Consider the following 22,207-nt stretch of genomic DNA (forward strand, 5'->3'; position numbering starts at 1 on the left):
TGTCTCTTTCATCCCTGCTTCCAGTCAGCGCCCTCCCAGCCAGTCTCCAAATGGAGTGACCTCTTAAAAATGACAGTTAAAGTATGTCTTTTTAAAATCCATCAGTGGCCTCCCCCTTCTCTCGGGGCAGTTCTGAGTCCCTAATGTGACCTCGTGGCCCTGCAGCGTCTGCTCGTCTGCAGCGTCTCCTGGTTTGTCTCTGAGCCGCCCCTTCCCCTGGCCCATGCTGCCTCACTCACCTCTCCCCACGCTTCTCAGGGAAGCCTTCCCTCACCATCCAGACTTGGTCAGATCTCTCTGTGATATGGTACTGCTAGGCTCTGTACCTTTGTATTGTAGCTCCTGTCACAAGCAATGAAATAATAATTTATTTTATTAATAATATAATAAAATAAATTATTTTTGTAGTATTCTATTTAGTTCTGTTCTAGTTTGAGGCTTCGTGAGGACAGAACCCGTGTCTGTATTGTTCTCAGTGAGAGAGAGAAAGAAGAAATAAGCACCAGTTACCTAAGATAATTGTTCCCCAACTTTACAGAGACAAGGCTGATCCTTTTTTTTTTAATTATTACTATTAAAAAATACTGATTGAAATGGGCCAGTCTTCTGGTAGGATTAGAAAAGTGCCTGAATTCTTCATACCTGCTCTTTTCCTTAAACCACAGTTTCTTTAAGAGCTTTTAAACTTAGAGTTAGGTTGGCCCCATCCTGTTAATAAGCTTAGTTTGTGCTGGACATTAGGATGAAATGAAGTCAAAAATTCAAATACGGGGCAGGGAGAAATACACAGAAACAAGGGTTCGCTTTCCTCTCTCCCTCCTCCCTCCCCAACCTCTGTGCAAAGAGAGAGAATCTGCACAGATAGAGGAGGGGGAGGCGGCCAGTTGGCCACTTGTTCAGGTATTTATTCAGCAGGTATTTATTGAGTGCCTGACATATGCTAGGCTCTGGCCAGGCCCTGAGATGTGGACCTAATCATTATGTTCCACTTCTGATACTCCACAGTCTACTGGGGGGATGGATTTATAGCCAGCATTTGTTGAACATTTAGATTCTGCACAACTGTTCATGAGGTTAAGTAAGTAAGAAGTGTTTTTTCCACTGAGAAAACTGAGTCACAGAATGGTAAGTAATTTGTTCACCGTCAATTCACCTCATAAATTGATTCTGTATGACCTATAAGAAGACAATGCAGTCCCGAGAGACTGAACTGAGCACTGTTTATAAACCACCACCCACTGTTGTTGGGGTGGAGGTGGCGGGAGGGGCAGGGAAGGCCTGCTGGAGCAAGCGTGGTTTGGTTGCGGTCTTGAAAGGTGAGGCCATGTAGGGTCCTGGAAGGGTGGAGTTGTGGAGTTACTCCAAACTCAGAGGACACTGATGAAGGGTTGAAGGAAAAAGGGAGCATGTTTGGTTTTAGGAGCTGAGATTCAGCGTGATTGGAGCGCATCCAGTCATTTATTCTGGGGACAGTGGTGAGCCGTGTGACAGAGAGGAATGGGCGAAACAGATGTGTGCTGTGGAAAAGCTCACTGGTTGTAGCATTGTGAATTAGTGAAAGGGCGCTGCTGCCTGATCAGGACTGCAGCCTCATCTCCCTGAACCCCACACGTGTTTCCTGAGCACCTGCTTTGTGCCAGGCACTGTTCCGAGGGCTGGGACTACAGTAACAAAGGAAAGTCTCTACTGTCGCAACACTTACGTTTCAGTAACTGACAGTATACAATATCGAATCGTGAAGAGAAAAGAATCAGAGAAGGGGTAAAGAGGGACAGACTGCTGTTTTAAATTAGGTATTCATGGAAGGCCTCTAACGTGACATGTCAGCCGAGGCCTGAAAGAAATGAAGACCAAACCATGTAGGTATCTGGGAGAAAAGTGTTAAGTAAAACTCTAGGTTGGGAACATCTTAGCACTTTCAAGAAGAAGCCAGGAAGATGGTGGCTGGAGCAGAATGATGGGAGAGGGAACCAAACAGGGCTCAAGAGAGTCAGCCAACATGTTCTCTAGCTCCTAGACCTTTAACTTTGCTCTGAATGAGAAGGGAGGGGTGCCATTGACCACTTCTCAACTGAGGAATGATATGAACTTCCTGAAAGACTCACTCTGGCTGCTCTGAGAAAGACAGATTGTAGACGAGCAGGGGAAACATCAGAAAACCTCTTCAGTACTTTAAAATAGTTCAGGTGAGAGAGATCTGTGGCTTGGGCTACATGATAGCAGTGGGTGTATTGAGAAGTGAGTGGTCAGATTCTGGATATATTTTGAAAATGGAGACAACACGATGTGATGATAGATTGACTGTGAGGTGAGAGGAAAAGAAACCAAGAATAACTAAGGTTTGGGGGCTGAGGGTTTGGAAGAAAAGAGTTGTCATTTACTGAATGAGCCGGAGAAAGTTAGAGCAATTGGGAGGAGTTGGGGGTGGGGAAGACATAGATGTTTCATTTAAGCCTTTCACCCTACCAGAAATGTTTAATTTCAAGTGCATTAAAGGATTGGATCTTGCAGGTAAATCTGTACACCTGCACAGTGAAACTGCCAGTGAGTGAGCACACAGATCTATCAAAACTCAGAGCTCAGAAGTTGCCCTCTCTGTGCTGTGGTGACAGCGATGTGACTGCAGAAGGCAGCCTGGCTGGGGAACAGCTGTGTGACGTGTGCTTATGAGCAAGTTTGTATTACTAATACTGTCTGTATTCCAAAAGGGGGAAAAAGTAATAAGAGGCTGTCTTTAGTCTAAACCTGTGCTGTCTACAGCATGTGTAGCAGCAGGCATACCTCAGAGATACTGAGGGTTCAATCCCAGACCATCACAGTGAAACGAATGTTGCACTAGGGGGAGTCACACGAATTTTCTGATTTCCCAGTGTATATAAAAGTTATGTTTATACTATACTGTAGTCTGGGGACTGTCGAAAGAAAGAATGTGCATACTTGAGTTAAAAAATGCTTTATTGCTAAAAAATTGCTAGCCATCATCTGAGCCTTCAGTGAGTTATAATCCTTTTGCCAGTGGAGGGTCTTGCCTCATGTTGATGGCTACTGACTCATCAAGGTGGAGGCTGCTGAAGGCTGGAGTGGCTGTGGCAATTTCTTAAAATATGACAGAAATGAAGTTTGACCATCAATTAACTCTTCCTTTCACAAATTACTTCCCTATAGCCTGCACAAATGTTTGACAGCATTTTATTCACAGCAGAACTGCTTTCAAAATTGGAGTTAATTCTGTCAAACCCTATTGCTGTTTTATCAACTAAGTTTATGTAATATTCTGAAGTCTTTGTTGTGATTTCAACAACCTCCACAGCATCTTCACTTGAGCTTCCATCTTAAGAAATCACTTTCATTACTTGTCCCTGAGAAGCAACTCCTCATCTGTTAAAATTTCATCATGAGATTGCAGCAATTCAGTCACTCACGTCTTTAGGCTCCACTTCTATTTCTAATTCTCTTGCTAAGTAATCTGCAGTTCCTTCCTGCACTGGTCTTGACCCTCTCAGCGTCATCTGTGAGAGTTGGAATCAACATCTTCAAAACTCTTAATATTGATATTTTGTCCCCTTCCTATGAGTCATGAATGTTCTAAATGGCATCTAGAATGGTGAATTCTTTCTAAAAAATTTTCAATTTACTTTTCCCCCATCCATCAGAGGAATCACTGTCTATGGCATCTGTAGCCTTAGGAAATGCATTTCTTCAGTAATAAAATTTCATAGTCGAAATTACACCTTAACCCATGAACTGCAGAATGGATATTATGTTAGGCATGAAAACAACATTAATCTTACTTATAGCTCTATCATAGCTTTTGGATGACTAGGTGCATTGTCAATGAGCAGTAATATTTTGAAAGGAATCTTTATTTCTGAGCAGTAGTTCTGGGCTTTGAGCTTTATACATTCAGTAAACTGTATTATACACAGATGTACTGTCATCCAGGCTCTGTTGTTCCATTTATAGAGCATAGGCAGGGTAGTTTGATACAATTCCTAAGTGCCCTCGGATTTTGGAATGGTAAATGAGCACTGGCTTCAACTTAAAGTCACCAGCTGCTTTAACAAGAGTCAGCCTGTCCTTTGACGCTTTGAAGCCAGGCTTTCACTTCTCTAACTATGAAAGTCCTAGGTAGCCTCTTACTCCAATAACATTGAATCACTGTTGTTTAGTGTGGCCATCTTCATTAATTATTTTCTAGAGAATTTGCAGCAACTTTTCCATCAGCACGTGCTGCTTCGTCTTACATTGTGATGTATGGAGATAGCCTCTTTCCTGGAACTTCATGAATCAACCTCTGCTAGCTTCAGACTTTTTTTTGTTTTTGAAGTTTCCTCACCTCTTGCAGCCTTCATATAACTGAAGCGAGTTAGGGCCTTCTCCAAATTAGGCTTTGGCTAAATTAGGGCATGTTGTGGCTGTTTTGATCTTCTGTTTGGCCCACTCAGACTTTCTCCATATGATAAAAAAGGCTGCTCCACTTTTTTATTATTCCTGTGTTCACTGGAGTAGCCCTTTTAATTTCCTTCAAGAATGTTTCCTTTGCATTCACATCTTAGCTAACTGTTTTGCACAAGAAGCTAGCTTTTGGCTTGTCTCAGTTTTCAACATCTTCCTCACTAAGCCTAATCATTTCTAGCTTTTGATTTAAAGTGAGAGACATGTGACTCTTCATTTTCAACAGTTAAAGGCCTGATCATTTGTGTCCCAGGAGATAGGGAGGCCTGAAGAGAGAGAGAGAGACTGGGGTTGGTGGAGCAGTCAGGACAGATACAACATTCATTAAGTTGACTGTCGTCTTATGGGTGTGTTTTGTGGCAACCCTAAATAATTGACATAGTCACATCTAAGATAATTGATCACCATAACAAATATAATAATGATGAAAAAGTTCGAAATATTTCAAGAATTATCCTAATATGATACAGGGAGACAAAATGAGCAAATACTGTTGGAAAATGGCACTGATTGACTTGCTGTAGGTGATGTTGCCAACTTACAATTTTTAAAAAACATAGTCGATATCTCTAACTGCAGTAAAGTGTAGTGCAGTAAAATATATGCCTGTATTTACAGTTAAGTTAAAAACTTCAGTTCCTCAGTCACACTATCCCTGTTTAAAGTGCTCAGTAGCCACATGTGACTAGTAGAACATAAAACGTTGGCCTGTGCATATAAGTAAGTGATATTTTGCTGTTTTACTTTCAAACATCCTGCTTCAAAATGATGAACACTTAGGATTTTATAAAGTCCAAAAATATCAGTGTTTCCAAACACAAATGTGATGCATATGGTAGTATCTTTGTCCTCATCCTGGTGGTCTTTCTGATGAGGTTAGTGTGCTGTTTGAATTATGGGGAAGAGTGTTTACCATAAGAGTGCACATTTTTAAGAAACCCATATTGTATTCATTTTCCCATTTTGAATCTTTCTAAAAATTCTAATACTACATTGAACATTTCAAGAGTGTAACAGTAAGAGACCCTATATTAGCCGGTGTGTGTGTTTATCTTCAGATTTAGTGTTTATGCAAACAGACCTGGAGGGCAGTCAGCTGAAGCTCTAGAAGTTAATTTCATAAAGCAGATCCCCAGAGTAAACTGAGAAAAGTGTCTCAGGTCTCCTCTTGGTACAGTAGGTAAAATCCTCTTGGTGAAACATAAGAAAATAAATGGGAGATAAGGGATTGGTCAAAGAAATTCATAGCATGATCATGAGAAGTTATTTTTGTTTTTCAGAAATGAAAGGTCTTACAAATGGTAATCCCAAATGTGATGAAATGGGGACATTGATGGTAGACATTTAGGAAAGCATTTGTGGAAAGAAGTTTAGTAGTATGTGTTAGATCCTGAGACTACTTTTATTTATTTATTCCAAGGAAGCAGCTTAAATGCAAGAATTTTTTCCTGTATGAAAATTTTACCCTTTATTATATGTAATTTTAAAAATGGAGGCATTTTCAGTGCCTAAATATAGAGGGAAAAATGATTAGACTATGATTACAGTTACATACATATTTTAAATGTATAGAAGGAAAGCTGAAAGCAGTCTGCTGTCACTGTGGACAGTAGTTATTGAGGAATGCTGTTTTTGCTTTGCTGCTTTTCTAAATATTCAGTTTTTCATTAGCAAAAAAGTAATGTTTCTTGGGGAAATCCTGTTTGGGAACATTACACCACCGGACTTTCTAGTTCTTTGTTCTGTGGTGAATTATTAGTCAAGTTTTAAGGATTTGTTTAGATTTTTTTCCTCCATCACTGTGCTTTTTTTCCTATAATGACACTCATGGCACATTGCATAGCTGTTTGTAGACCTTGAAGCAGTGTCTGTTCTTGTGCCACTTAGCTTTGCATTTGGTACTTTTAAAACTTTTACGAAGAGTAATCACATAAATAGCAAATTAAGGTGCGATGCCTATACATATATTTTGTAAAAACTAAGTTTCCCACTTTTAGAATTTTATAATGTCCAAAAGTATTTGAGCTTTTAAACACAGATGGGAAGCATATAATAACCTCTGTAAATATTCTGGTAATGTTTTTGACCAAATTAGTATATATATTTTAATCCTTAGAGCTACCAGTTTAAAAAAAAACAAAAGATAATGCAAAGAAGTATAGCTAGAACATCAATGGAGAAATTAAAATGGAATGCTAAAAATTGTTCTGATAATATTTTAAAAAAGGTATAAAGGAAAGAAGAGAGACTAGGAGACAAATGGAAAACAAATAATAAAATGGTAAGTTAAATCAATATATCAATAATTACATTAAACATTAATGGACAGAACACTCTGATGAAAATCTAGAAATTATCAGAAAGGTAAGTAGACAAAACTCAATTATATGCTGTTTACAAAGATATGCTTTAAAGGTACAGGCAGGTTGAAAGTAGGTAGATGGATGGTGTATGTCCTGGAAATACACCATGCAAACAGCAAGCACGTGAAAGCCTGAGAGGCCACATTAGTGGCATATGAAATAGATTCCAAGACATAGACCACTATCAGAACTAAACAGAGACATTTCATAGTGACAAGTGGGCACTTCACTAGGAGGAATAACACTCATAAAATGTGCCCGAAAAGGGAACTTCAAAATACATGAGGCAAAAAATTGACAATGAAAGGGAGAAATGGACAGTTTCACAATCTTGAATATTCTAACATTTCTCAGCAATTGATAGAACTAGATTTAAAATATCAATATCTAGAGAAAATCTTAAAAACATCATCAAACACATTGACATACTATTTTCGAAAATAGCATCCAACACCTTCAGAATGTACATTCTTTTTGTGTGCGTGTTATGGACACTGGGATAAACCATATGCTGCCAGTAAAGTGTCAGTAAAGGTTACAAGGCTGAAATCTTAAGGGTATATTCCCTAACTGCAGTGGAGTTCTATTAGAAATCAACAACAACAACATATCTAGGACAGCCTCAGACGTTTGGAAGTCAAATTTTGAGCTGAATGATAGAGAAAGCACAGCATACCAGAATTTGTGGGATATACTAGAGCAGTGCCTAGAGAGGAATTTATAGCTTTAAATGTTTGAATAGGAAAGACAAACCATCTTAAATCAGTTATTTTTTAACTTAAACTTGAAAAAGAAGAAGTTGAGCCCAAAGTGGCTATTCCCATTTTACTCTCTCTGCTCTCCACCAGGCTCTGTGTCACAGTATCATGAGAGCTGGAATCCTGCTTGATGGTGGAAGGGACTGACCTGATTTTGGAGCCCACGGAAATGCCCCATGCCTGGACTGCTGTTGAAAATAACCCTGGTCTTGATCTAGGTGGTAAACAAACTGCAAGCTTGTTTGACTTGCAGTGCAGCTACTTGACTGAGGCTCTAATACCAGTTGGGGCAAGCAACAGAGAAGACTCACATTTAACAAGAGACCTGACAAATGAGATAGCCATGTGGGCTTTGATAAGCTGCTGTGTATTCCTGGGAATTTGGAAGGCTGATGCATGTTTAAGAAAGACCAGAGAGGACCCCAGTTATCGACTCCTCTCTCATTGAACTTGAAGCCAGAAAATGAAAGCTGTGACATATTTGTAAATTGTCTGATTATTAAATGTGTGTATCAGCCTACACACAGACCTCCTTGGTAAAGGATGGAAGCTTTACTGGTTCAAATTGCTTAAGCACAATCTCTAACCAGTTACTGGTCAAATATAAGTTATTCCTGGGAGCAGCCCCTAGAAGCCCTGCTTTGATAGTAACAACTGAGCAGAGACACTGTATACTCTTAAGGAAGACAAACTATGTAGAATTAGTTTAGGCAATTCATTAAAACTAATAGTGACAGCAGCCAACCTAGAAGAGGTAAGGATCAAAATCCAAGGATGCTGTGATAGTCTAAGATGGTCAGTTTTCAGTAAAATCAAGAGACTTGCTAAGAAACCGAAATGTATTGCTCATGCATAGGAAATGAAACTAGCTAATACAAAATGTCTCTGAAGAGGCAGATGCTACATTTAACAAAATTTCAGGATAGCTATTATAAAGGTGTTCAAAGAACTAAGGAAGCCATGTTCAAAGAATGAAATGACAACATGTGACCATGACTCATCAAATAGAGATGATCAATAAAGAAATTGAAGCCCCAATATTGTGGCCACCTGATGTGCAGGGCTGACTCATTAGAAAAGACCCTGATGCTGGGAAAGATTGAAGACAGGAGGAGAAGGGGACGACAGAGGACGAAATGGTTGGATGGCATCCCCAATTCAATGGACATGAGTTTGAGCAAACTCTAGGAGATGGTGAAGGATAGGGAGGCCTGGCGTCCTGCAGTCCATGGGATTGTAAAGAGTCAGACAAGACTAAGCAACTGAACAACAACAACAATATATATACGGGAGTGTGTGTGTGTATATATATATATAATGTTTATATAAATTCTAGAATCAAAAGTACAATAACAAATGAATTCATTAGAGTGATTAGCAGAGATTTGAGCTTGCTCAAGAAGGAATTTGTGACTTTGAAAATTGATCAATAAACATTATCCAGTCTGAGGAACACACATAAAAAAGAATTTTGAAAAAGACAATAAGATATTTAAGATAGCTTATGATCAAAATAACTTATGTTTGACCAGTAACTGGTCAGAGGTTGTGCTTAAGCAATTTGAGGCAGTAAAACTTTTACTTTGCCAATGAGATCTGTATATTAGGTTTAGTAGACACAATCAGTAATCAGATAATTTACAGGTATGCCCCAACTTTCATTTTCTGGCCTCATGTTTAACCAGAGATGAGTAGATAACTGGGGTCCTCTCTGGTCTTTCTTAAGCATGCATCAGCCTTCCACGTTTCCAGGAATATGTGGCAGCTTATCGAAGCCCATATAGCTGTCTTATTTGCCAGGTCTCCTGTTACATGTGAGGTGATTCTCTCACTTGCTGTAAGCAGTGTCAGAGCCTCACTCAACGACCCTGCAGACCTGTGGAACATTATTAAGCATACCAACACATGCAAAGAAAGAAGTCCTTTTAGCTGAAAGAAAAGTACCATGTGTAATCCAAATTCACAGGACAAATAAAAATCACTGGTATAGGTAACTATGCATGTAAAAAACAGTGTGTTCATTCCTATTGCTATTATTACCTCCCAGTTTTAAGGTATTGGCCAGACCGTTCTCATCGGAGGCTTAACGGGGGAAGAATTTGCTTCTAAGCTCACTCAGGTTGTCATCAGATTAATTCCCTTGGTTGTATAGGACTGAGGGCCATAGCTGAAGGTTGCCAGTAGTTCTTAGAGGTAAACTGCAGATTCTTGTCCTGTGGGCTTTCCCAGCAAGACCCCTTAGTTCATGAAGGCAGCACGGAGAGTTGCAGTGAGTCTGCCAGCAAGATGGAGCCTCGTGTATCATAACATATGAAGTTGTGGCATTCCGTCACCTTTGCTAGGTTGTTTGGGTTAGAGGAAGTCCAGGTCCTGCTCATATGCGTGGGAAGAGATTTACACAAGGGCATGAGCATCAAGAGGCAGGGATTATGGGAGGGGCCCCCTTAGGAGCGTGCTGCCATAGACAATGTAAATATGTTTCCCCCTTTTCATCTCTTAAAAGACAATTATAAAACGGTTGTTGGGCTTATATAAAGATGTAATATATATGACAGTAACAGCGCAAAGGAAGGGAGAGGAAAGGCGGCTCTCAGGTTACAGTTTCTCTGTATTGCTGGAATTACATTCAAAGTAAGAATAGGAATGAAATAAACAGAAGAAAAGAAATCAGTGGAAATGAAAATAGACAAATCATGGAGAAAATTGATGAAACCAAGAAAAAGCTGGTTCTTCGAAAAGATCAATAAAATTGATAAACCTAAAGGTAGACTGATGAAGAAAACAAAAAAGCACATAACCAATAACAAGTATTAGGTTTTCACTACAGATCCTGTAGATACTAAAATGATAATAAGGAATATAATGAGCACCCTTCTGCCATTTAGAAGAAATGGACAGTTTACTTGAAATACACAAATAGCCAGAACTGACCCAAGGGAAAAACATAATAATTTAATCAGTTTACAACAAAGAAACTTAGTTCATAACTAAAACTACACTAAAAACCTTAGACCCGGCTGCCTTTTCTGTTGAATTATTTCAAATAATAAAGGCATAAACATTAACAAACAATGAGGAAATGATCCCAAACTTAAATTGTATAAAGTGTGTAGTACCCTGAAACCAAGTAAAGATATTTCAGGGAATGAAAACAACAGACCACTATCCGTTATGACAACAGATAGAAATACCCTTAACAAAGTACTATCAAGTCTCATTCACCATTATATAAAAAAGAATATATCACAGCTAAAGAGTGTTTATCCCAGGAATGCAAACTTTCCTTAATATCTGAAAACGTACTGAGTAATTTACCCTGTTAATAGAATAAAAGTAAATACCAAATGATCATTCCAATAGATGCAGAAAATGGAATCGACAATATGTTTTTCAGTTGCTAACTTGTGTCTGATTCTTTACGACTCCATGGACTGTAACCTGCCAGGTTCTTCTGTCCATGGAATTTCCCAGGCAAGAATAGTGGTGTGGGTAGCCATTCCCTTTTCCAGGGGATCTTCCTGACCCAGGAATTGAACTTGGATCTCCTGCATTGCAGGCAGATTCTTGATCATCTGAGCCATCAGGGAAGTGCTTCCCCAATTTTGAACCAGTCAGTTGTTCCATGTCTGGTTCTAACTGTTAAACACCCTTGAACTGCAAGGGTGCTCATTATATTCCTTATTGTCCTTTTAGTGTCTATAGGATCTGTAGTGAAAACCTGATACTTGTTGTTATTGGCTATGTGCTTTTTTTGTTTTCTTGACCCTATGGATTCTTGGGAGACAGGTAAAGTGGCCTGGTATTCCTGTCTTTCGAAGAATTTTCCAGTTTATTGTTAGCCACACAGTCAAAGGCTTTAGCATAGTCAATGAAGCAAAAGTTTTTCTGGAGTTCCCTTGCTTTCTCAATGATTCAGCAAATGTTGACAGTTTGATCTCTGGTTCCTCTGCCTTTTCTAAACCCAGCTTGTACCTCTGGAAGTTCTTGGTTCACATAATACTGAAGCCTAGCTTGAAGGATTTCAAGCATAACCTTGCTAGCATGTGAAATGAGCACAATTATATGGTAGTTGGAACATTCTTTGGCATTGCCCTTCTTTGGGATTGGGATGAAAACTGACCTTTTCCGCAGCGGTCCTGTGGCCACTGCTGAGTTTTCCAAATTTGCTGGCATATTGAGTGCAGCACTTTAACAGCATCATCTTGGAGGATTTGAAATAGCTCTGCAGGAATTCCATCACCTCCACTAGCTTTGTTCATAGTTATGCTTTCTAAGGCCCACTTGACTTCATACTCCAGGATGTCTGGCTCTAGGTGAGTGACCACACCTAGAGCCAGACCACACCATGAGGTTATCCAGGTAGTTAAGACCTTATATAGTTCTTTGCAATCTTGCCACCTCTTCTTAAACTCTTCTACTTGTGTTAGGTCCTTAGTGTTTCTGTCCTTTATCGTGCCCGTCCTTGCATGAAATGTTCGCTTGATATCTCTAGTTTTCTTGTAGAGAAAACTAGCAGCTTCTTGTAGCTGCTACTGCTGCTGCTAAGTCGCTTCAGTCGTGTCCGACTCTATGCGACCCCATAGATGGCAGCCCACCAGGCTCCCCTGTCCCTGGGATTCACCAGGCAAGAACACTGGAGTGGGTTGCCACTTCCTTCTCCAATGCATGAAAGTGAAGTCGCTCAGTCGTGTCCAACTCTTTACGACTCCATGGACTGCAGCCCACCAGGCTCCTCCGTCCATGGGATTTTCCAGGCAAGAGTACTGGAGTGGGGTGCCATTGCCTTCTCTGAGAGATCTCTAGTCTTTCCCGTTCTGTTGTTTTCCTCAATTTCTTGGCATTGTTCATTTAACAAGGCTTTCTTATCTCTCCTTGCTGTTCTTTGAAACTCTCCATTCAGCTGGGTATATTTTTCTCTTCTTTCCTCAGCTATTTGTAAAGCCTTCTCAGACAACCACTTCTTTTTCTTTGGGATGGTTTTGGTCACTGCCTCCTGAACAGTGTTATGAACCTACATCCATAATTCTTCAGGCATTCTGTCTACCATATCTAATCCTTGAATCTATTCATCACCTCCACAGTGTAATCATAAGGGATTTGATTTAGGTCATATCTGAATGGTCTAGAGGTTTTCTCTACTTTCTTCAATTTAACCTAAATTTTGCGATAAAGAGCTCATTATATGAACCACAGTCAGCTCCAGTTGTTTTTACTGACTGTATAGAGCTTCTCAATATTTGGCTGCAAAGAACATAAATCTGATTTTGGTATTGACGCTGGTGATGTCCATGTGTAGTGTTGTCTCTCGTGTTGTTGGAAAAAAGTGTTTTTTATGACCACTGTGTTTTCTTGGCTCTGTTAATCTTTGCCTTGCTTCATTTTGTACTCTGAGGCCCAACTTGCCTGTTGTTTCAGGTACCTTTTGACTTCCTACTTTTGCATTCCAGTCTCCTGCGTTGAAAAGGGCATCTTTTTTTCATGTTAGTTCTAGAAGGTGTTGTAGGTCTTCACAGAAACAGTCTACTTCAGCTTCTTTGGCATCAGTGGTTGGGGCATAGACTTGGATTACTGTGAAGTTGGATGTGAAATGAACACATTTCCTTGAAAATGAACCAAGATCATTCTGTCATTTTTGAGATTGTACCCAAGTACTGTGTTTCAGATTCATTTGTTGACTGTGAGGGCTGTTCTGTTTCTTCTAAGGGATTTTTGCTCACAGTAGTAGATGTAATGGTCATCTGAATTAAATTCTCCCATTCCCGTCCATTTTAGTTTACTTATTCCTGAGATGTCAGTGTTCTGTTTGGCCATCTCTTGCGTGACCACATCCAATTTACCTTAACAGTGGACCTAACATTCCGGGTTACTGTGCAATACTGTTCTCTACTGTATCAGACTTTGCTTTCACCACCAGATACGGCCACAACTGTGTGTCATTTCCACTTTGGGCCAGGTGCTTCATTCTTTCTGGAGCTGTTAGTAATCGCCCTCCACTCTTCCCCAGTAGGATACTGGACACCTTCCAGCCTGGGGGGTTCGTCTTCTAGTATCATCTCGTTTTGCCTTTCATACTGTAGATGGGGTTCTCCAGGCAAGAATATTGGAGTCGGTTGCCACTTCTCTGGTTGACTACGTTTTGTCAGAACTCTATACAATGATCTGTCTGTCCTGGGTAGCCCTGCACGGCATGGCTCATAGCTTCATTGAGTTATGCACGTGTCTTCACCACAACAAGGCTGTGATCCATGAAGGGGTTGACAGTATAGTATACCCATTAATCATAACACTCTTAGCAAGCCAAAAGCAGAACATAACTTCCAAACCCTAAAGAGAGGCACTTGTGGAAAGCTACAAGTTTTCCGAAGACTACAGAATTACATCATAGTAAATGAACTGCTGAATGCTTTCCCTCTAAGATCAGGAGCAAGGCAAGTGTACATGTGTTTACTACATTTATTCAACATTTTGTTATTCAAATAAAAGTCCTGGAATTGGAAAGGAAGAAGTAAAGCTGTCTTTATTTGCAGAGAACATAATTGTGTATTTAGCAAATTGTAAGAAATCTACAAAGATGTCTAGAACTAAAAAGTGAATTTAGCTAGATTACAGAGTATATAGGTCAATACATAAAAATCAGTTTTACTTCTCTATACCAGCAAATAACATTTAGAGAATAAAATGTAAAACAATTCATTATAATAGCAACAAAGTTCAGTAATAAATGTATTGAAAGATGTGCAATACTTAATACACTGAAAAGTACAAAACATCGCTGAGGGAAATTAAAGAAGACCTGAATATTCAGAAAGGTGTTCTGTATTCACAGTTTAGAACAATAAATAGTATTTAGATAATTTGGAACAGGTTTACATTTTTGAAATATTTAGCATATTCCAATCAATATTTTTACAGGCCTGTTTGAAGAAATTGATGGGTTGGTTCTAAATTTATTGGCCAAAAGAGTTTTAAAGAAAGTTTGAGGATGTTACCTGCTATCAAAACTTACTATAAAGCTCCAGTGTCAAGATAATCACGTATTGGTATGTGGATACAGTTTTAGATTGGTGAAACAGAATAGAGTTCAGAAATACATCCACACTTTATGGTAAACTGTTTTGTGGCAAAGGCACCAGGACAAATTTGTTTGTTGTTCAGTTGCTAAGTTGTGTCTGACTCTTTGCAACCGCATAAACTATAGTGCCCCAGGTTTCCCTTTCCTTCACTATCTCCTGGAGTCTGCTCAAACTCAGGTCCATTGAGTCAGTGATGCCATCCAACCATCTCATCCTCTGATGCCCCCTTCTTCTCCTGTCCACTATCTTTCCCAGCATCAGGGTATTGGAGCTTCAGCATCAGTCCTCCCAGTGAATATTCAGGGTTGATTTCCTTTAGGATTGACTAGTTTGATCTCCTTGCTGTCCAAGGGACGCTCAAGAGTCTTCTCCAACACCACAATTCAAAACCATCAATTCTTCAGCATTCAACCTTCCTTGTGGTCCAGCTCTCACATCTGTACATGACAACTGGAAAAGCCATAGCTTTCACTATGTAAACCTTTGTCAACAAAGTGATGTCTCTGCTTTTTAATATACTGTCTAGTTTTATCATAGAAATGAGCAAGCATCTTTTAATTTCATGGCTGCAGTCACTGTCCGCAGTGAGTTTTTAGCCCAAGAAAATAAAATCTGTCACTGTTTCCACTTTTTCCCCTTCTATTTGCCATAAAGTGATGGGACCAGATGCCATGATCTTTTGTTTTTTCAGTGTTGAGTTTTAAGCCAGCTTTTTCACTCTCCTCTTTCACCCTCATCAAGAAGCTCTTTAGTTCACTACTTCCTCTTCACTTTCTGCCATTAGAGTGGTATCATCTGCATATCTGAGGCTGTTGATATTTCTCCTAACATCTTGATTCCAGCTTGTGATTCATCCAGCCTGGCATTTTGCATGATATATTCTATATAGAAGTTGAATAAGCAGGGTTACAGTGTATAGCCTTGACGTGTTCCTTTCCCAGTTTTGAATCAGTCTGTTGTTCCATGACTGGTTCTAACTGTTGCTTCTTGACCTGCGTACAGGTTCTCAATAGACAGGTAAGATGGTCTGGTATTCCCATCTCTTTAAGCATTTTCCTCAGTTTGTTGTGATCCACACAGTCAAAGGCTTTAGTGTAGTCAATAAGCAGAAGTAGGTAAATGTTTTTCTGGAATTCTCTTGCTTTTTCTGATACAGCAGATGTTGGCAATTTGATATCTTGTTCCTCTGCTTTTTCTACATTCAACTTGTACATCTGAAAGTTCTTGCTTCACGTAAACAAATGGTGCTTGAACAAATAGACACTTATATGAAAAATAATGAACCTTGATCTGATGTTACACTCTGCGCCAAAACCAGTTAGCAGTGGATCATTGCTCTAAATATAAATGTTAAAGTTATGAAACTTCTAGAAGAAAACACAAAATCTGTGATTTTGTGTTAGGCAAAGATTTCTTAAACAGGACACAAAATGCACAAGCCGTCAAAGAAAACAAATACTATAGACTTCATCAAAATTTAAAATTTTTTCTCTTCCAAAGACACATTATATAAAGTGAAAAGGCAAGCAGTAGACTAGGAGAAAATACAAGACAAAAGGGCTTGTATCCAGAATATGCACACAGTTGAGTTTTAAACTCAGTCATGAGTAAAAGTACATAATAAAAATGGGTAAATGATTTCAAGGACACTCCACAAAAAGAAAGTATATAAATAAGCCCAATATCACTAGTCATTGGGGAAATGTATGTTAAAATCCCAGTAAGTTACCACCTTATACTCAACAGAACTGGTAGAATTAACATTGCTAATAATGCCAAGTATTAGTGAAGATGTAGAACATTCGGAATTCTCATACATTGCTAGAGGGACTGTAATATTGTGTAGTCATTTAGAAAAAGTTTGGTGCCCTTTTTAGGTTAAATTTACATTTAGGGATTCTTAAGGGGCTCAGTGGTAAAAAAAAAAAAAAAAAAAGATCCTTCTGCCAGTGCAGGAGATGTGGGAGACGCAAGTTCGATGCCTGAGTCGGGAAGGTCCCCTGGAGGAGGAAGTGGCAACCCACTCCAGTATTCTTGCTTGGAGAATTCCATGAACAGAGAAGCCTGGTGGGCTACATTACAGTCAGTGGGGTCTCAAAGAATTGGACACAAGTGAGCTACTAGTTGCTCAGTCGTGTCTGATTATGTGACCCCATGGACCAGCCTGCCAGGCTCCCCTGTCCGTGGAATCCTGCAAATGTACATTTAACATGTGACCCTGCACGTCTCTCCTAGGTAGTTTCCCAAATGAAATGAAAACATAGCCACAAACAGACTATGTGAATGTTCACAGTAGTGTTGCTTATTATAGCCTAGGAATAACCTATTTGTCCATTTGCTAATGATTGTATAAATGAACTGTATATCCATAGTATGGAATATTGTTCAGCAGTACAAAGGGATGAACTTTTGATGAGCAACAACAACATGGGGATGAATTTCAAAAGCATCACAATGAATGAAGTAAGTCAAATGCAAAAGCCTAATACTCTAGGAAATTCTAGAAAGGCAAAGCATTAGTAGTTGCCTGGGGCCTAGAGTCTGGGCAGGGAATTGACTATAAGGGGCAGGAAGGAGCGTTTTAAGAGGATGGGAATATTGTGGTTGTGGTGGTAGTTACATGACTATATAATTCATCAGTTTATCAACCTGTATACTTGAAATGTCTCAGTTTTATTTTACTGCAGTAAAGCTGTTGGAAAGAAATCATTGGTAGGGAATGTTTCTCTGCTTTTATTTATGTATATTGCTAAACTTTTCAATAGGTTTAAATGGGTTTTTTGAGACTTCTGGAATTTGTATTAAATACGTGCACGTGAGGGGAGAAAGCTTGCTGAAGTGAACACAGTTATAAGGTTGATGGGGCTGCTGTGTTTGGTGTTCAGGGAAAGCTTTTCTGATGAAGAAACATTTGAACAGACACCGATGAAGTGAATTCAGTTAAGTCAAAGAAAGTCTTGCCTGTTTCTTATAGAATTTTATGTTTTGTAGTTTCTACTACTCCATTTAAGATTTTTTCTTATTGCATTGGCTAATAATAATTTTTGTTTTCATCTTTGTCTTATATTTTCCATGTTAATTTCTTGAGAAAAGTAACTGTACAGATTTTACGTGTTGTTAACCTAAAGTCTTCATTCTATGCTTTGTTTCCAGTATGTGCTCAAATCATGCATTTTTATGGTTTTTACTTAGAATAAACAGATCATTGCTGTATTTGTTAATATTTGTTTTTCCTAGCTCAGTATAGCACTGAATTATAAGTAGAACCAAAAAGAAAAAAAAAAAAAACCCTAAAGTGAAAAACCAAAGATGAAAGTGCAGGTTCATGTAACATAATTTTAATTTTACTGTAAAATAACACATGAGACTATTTGCTGGCACCTTTAAAGGTGCCCATGGTAGATGAAAGGTGGGAGAAGTGAAAGTATTCTTGAATTTCACTAACAGGAGACAATATTTGGAAGCAGTTGATTGGTTGGGTATAGATTAAGAAATGACTGTCTTGGCAAGATTTACGGTTTTGTTTGAATAATAGAGGTTCTTTTAGATTTCATGCCTGTCCTCACTTACTCTAGATAAGTAAGGTATCTGAAAAAAAAACTTGAGGGCATCATCTGTCAAAATGGAAACATTAGGAGCCCCTGTTCACATCTTACCAGTAGATGGCAGCAATGTGCTTTGTTTAAATGTTCTTGCTTTTATTTTTTTTTTTAAGTCGCAACTTGAATATATACTATATAGTTTTCTTTTAGTGAAGAGCAGGGCAGATACGATACCCTTTTTTTCTTTAAACACATAAAAGTCTTATTACTGTTGTGTAATATCAGTTTATATGAAATAATTTTAGAAATTCAACTGATATAACTTAGCTAAAAAGTGCTAACATTGTATAGCTTTTGTTGTAACTATTTCTTAATTGAAATTTGTATTTTCCACAGTATTATTACTATTTTACGTATACTTTTCTGCCTCATAAGTTTTTCTAAGAGCCCAAACTGTCATAAAATGTTATAGAACTAAAAAATATTTTTACTAAACAATACATGAGTGTTTAATCATGTAACTGTGGAGGCTTTTTATTTGTTTGTTTGAAAAACACTTGTGAATTTTTCTCTTTCATGAACAAACGAAGAATTAAGAGTGACTTTTATAAGAAGAAAGCATTTTACTCTTAGACAGTTAGGTCCAATCAGCTATCTTCGCATGGACTTGCCAGCCTCCAGGAAGCAAGTGACCTGCCTGCAGTGAATAAAGGTTCTTTCCCCTCTTCTGCCCCCTGCCCAGGAAGGCCAGTTGGATGAGAGCGGTGCAGAACTGACTCTCAGCTTTAGGAAGGATTGGGGACAGGGGACAGAAGTCTCTGGCTTGAGGAGTCACATAGCTGATAAGTCATTTTAGTTTCTGTCTTCTCTTTTATTTCTTTCTTCCAGAAATCTGTTGATTTAGAAGAGAGGTTTGGAACTGTTTTAGAAAATAATATTTACACAGTGCTGAGGTTTCTCCCAATTTTTCACACAATGTGTGCTGCCTAATTCTTAAAAACTCCAGAGTTCTTGTAAAACAAAGAATTCAGAATAGACTTTTATCTTATAGAAACATGATTTATCAAGATCTCTTAACATATACCTTACATACTTTGGAATTTTTATAGACCACAAATAACTTTTTTTTTTTTTTTTTTACCTAATATACCCTAAAATAACACAGTCTGCCAGACCACAGTACATCCGTAATTTAGAGCAGCAGATGTTGCTACACATGCTTCTTTTTAAGACCAAGAAGGAGCACAAGAGAAAATAAAACAAAAAGTTCAAAACAGAAGAGAAACATGAAACAGTGCAGAGATGAGGGAGTTGGGAGGCCAAGGGCGGCTGGTTAGATTAGCAAAGAGAAGGGATGTGGTGATCAGAGCTCTGTGTTTGCTGTATTTATCTTTTAAATGCTTTGTAAGTCATTTGCTCATCCTGTTAATCCAGGTTTGATGGCTTTCTACTAAAATTTATTTTCCATTAAAACTACTTCAATTAAGCTGAAGCAAGAAGGACTTGATACTCATTATGTGTTTAATCATTCCGCATTTTATGTGGGAATTGGCTAAGATGTGCTGTGCCATGGCAGAGTTGTTGCTTTTTCTCCCAGAGTCTGCTAATATTTTCATTTTGGTTTTAACTCTAGCTGATCCCACAGTTAAGGACTTAATCGGAGGCTTCACTGCTCTTCATTATGCAGCCATGCATGGCCGGGCCCGGATTGCACGCCTGATGTTAGAATCTGAATACAGGAGCGACATTATTAATGCCAAAAGCAATGATGGCTGGACTCCCCTTCATGTGGCCGCTCACTATGGTAGGGACTCATTTGTCCGACTCCTACTGGAGTTCAAGGCTGAGGTTGACCCGCTCAGTGATAAAGGTACAACGCCGCTTCAGCTCGCCATTATCCGAGAGCGGTCAAGCTGTGTGAAAATCCTCCTGGACCACAACGCCAACATCGACATTCAGAACGGTTTCCTGTTGAGATACGCTGTGATTAAAAGCAATCACTCTTACTGCCGAATGTTCCTCCAGAGAGGAGCAGACACAAACTTGGGTCGCTTAGAAGACGGACAGACTCCTTTACATTTGTCTGCCCTTAGGGACGATGTGCTCTGTGCACGGATGTTATATAATTACGGAGCGGACACGAACACAAGGAACTATGAAGGACAGACCCCATTGGCTGTTTCAATAAGCATTTCTGGAAGTAGTCGGCCGTGTTTGGATTTCTTACAAGAAGTCACAAGTATGTAATTTAATTATTGCTATTATTACATTTAAAAAATTTTTTTTGCATCTTCTGAGGAGCTTAAGGTGTTTTTACAACTTAAAATGACCAGATGTTAATGATTCTTGTTAGCCCTGCTCATTCCACTCGTGTGAAATGAAAAAGAAAGCTCTGTATCACAGGATTTTATAAAAATAATCAATTGTGTTACTAAAAGTAAATAGGCATAGATAGGATGAGAGAAAAATTGGCCAAAAGGATGCAGAGAGAAGAATTTTTTAAATTAACCGAGATCAATACTAGAACAGGGCATTTCCTACCAGTCATAAACATAGTCTTTCCAGGCTTTATGAAATTGAGAATGAGGAATTAGAAGGAGAATTTTGGATCTTAGCATCCTTCGCTATGGAAGTGTCTTAGAATGTGTGCTTTATTCCTAAGCTGTGCTCGTGTTTTATCATTCCGTTTCTGCTTCTTTACAGTGTGAACACACATGGAATGGAATAGCAGTGTTATTTGTTAGGCATCCTAGGAGTGCAGATTAAGGATGCTAGAAATTAGAAATGGTTGTAAGGAAAAGTTTGTTCCCAGTAGGAGATTTGGTGCCACTGTCCCTGGCCCACACAGGACCGTGTAACCGGCCTGTTTTCCTGTAGGCGCTTTTTTTTTAGCCACGAAGTGTGTGGCCCGCTGCGTTAATGGTGCGTGTGTGTTGTTTTTCGGATGGAGGAATTGGTTTGTGTGGAGCAGCCACCCTCTCCTCTCTGACTTCCTCGTGGGTACTCTCAGAGCTTCATATTCAACATGAAGCTATCGTCTGTAAACGCAGCCTTTGTCTACCATACTTTTTAATGAATTCCCCTTTCCTCAACTAATTTTTATGTTTCATTCATTGTTATAGAAGAAGAAAGATGTTCTAGGTCCCAAGTAGTAGAGGATTAGGAACTTACCTGACCTACTTGTAAATAATCCACTGTCCTCCTTGGAACTGAATTTGGGAGTAGAAAATTTATGAAGAAATGAGGTATAATTTGGATTTTGTTTATTCATAATAAAGACAGGATGAAATTATTACCAGTGAGTATATTCAGACTCAAGCATTAAAAAAAAAAATGACACTTAGGATCTAACCCGTGCTGTCCACAGAACGTTCAGTGATGACGGGAATGGCCTCTGTGCTGGCCACTGTGGTAGCCACTGGCCCCATGTGGCTGTTGAGCACTCATTTTGTGGCAAGTGCCACACAGGAAATGGATTTTATTGTATTTATAAATTATTTAAATATCCGCAAGTGTTGACTTCTTCAGCACAGATGTGCCTGCCTTGGAGGAGGTATTTTGGGCTGTCTGGTAGGTGAGCCCTTGTAGAACGCTTTTGAGACACAGTGATGTACTCAGAGACAGGAGGTGTGTGTGCTGATTGCTCCCCGCTGGCTTCAGATCCAGGCCATATTTTAGGAAAAGACTGCAGCAAAAGTTCACTGCTGATTCTTTCAGCAAATATTCCAGTAGTTTTCATTTACAGACTGATAGGGGTGTTGGTGTTGTGAAAGATACAATTACTCTTGGACTTGAGGTTAGAATTCTGTCCTGGTGTATAGCCTATACAGTGTATCTTACACATAGATTCTGAGTGTCGTCTTGTTGTTGTTGCTTTAACTTTGATACTAGATTACTTGGCTGCCTTCAGGAAGGCATGTTACACACATAAATGCTGCAGCCTGTTAAATACTTTGATCAGTGGTTAATGGCGTAGACCAGGACTCAACTGACTAGACTTCGCTCCAGCCCTAACT

The 22,207-nt window shown here is 39.1% G+C and overlaps 1 protein-coding gene across 6 annotated transcripts in view; it reads left to right on the forward strand.

Annotated features, from left to right (window-relative positions):
* Positions 1 to 22,207, forward strand: part of ASB7 (ankyrin repeat and SOCS box containing 7) — a 56,224-nt gene that overhangs the window by 18,201 nt on the left and 15,816 nt on the right. For all 6 annotated transcript variants that reach the window (XM_086364883.1, XM_086364880.1, XM_086364879.1 and 3 more), the window contains one exon: positions 19,825 to 20,430. In XM_086364883.1, coding sequence (XP_086221009.1) covers positions 19,825 to 20,430 — 606 coding nt within the window. The remainder of the gene's footprint in view (positions 1 to 19,824; positions 20,431 to 22,207) is intronic.

Source organism: Bos grunniens, chromosome 21, assembly GCF_055505025.1.
Source record: "Bos grunniens cultivar Pamir isolate PY7600 chromosome 21, Bosgru_T2T1.0, whole genome shotgun sequence".
NCBI lineage: Eukaryota > Metazoa > Chordata > Mammalia > Artiodactyla > Bovidae > Bos > Bos grunniens.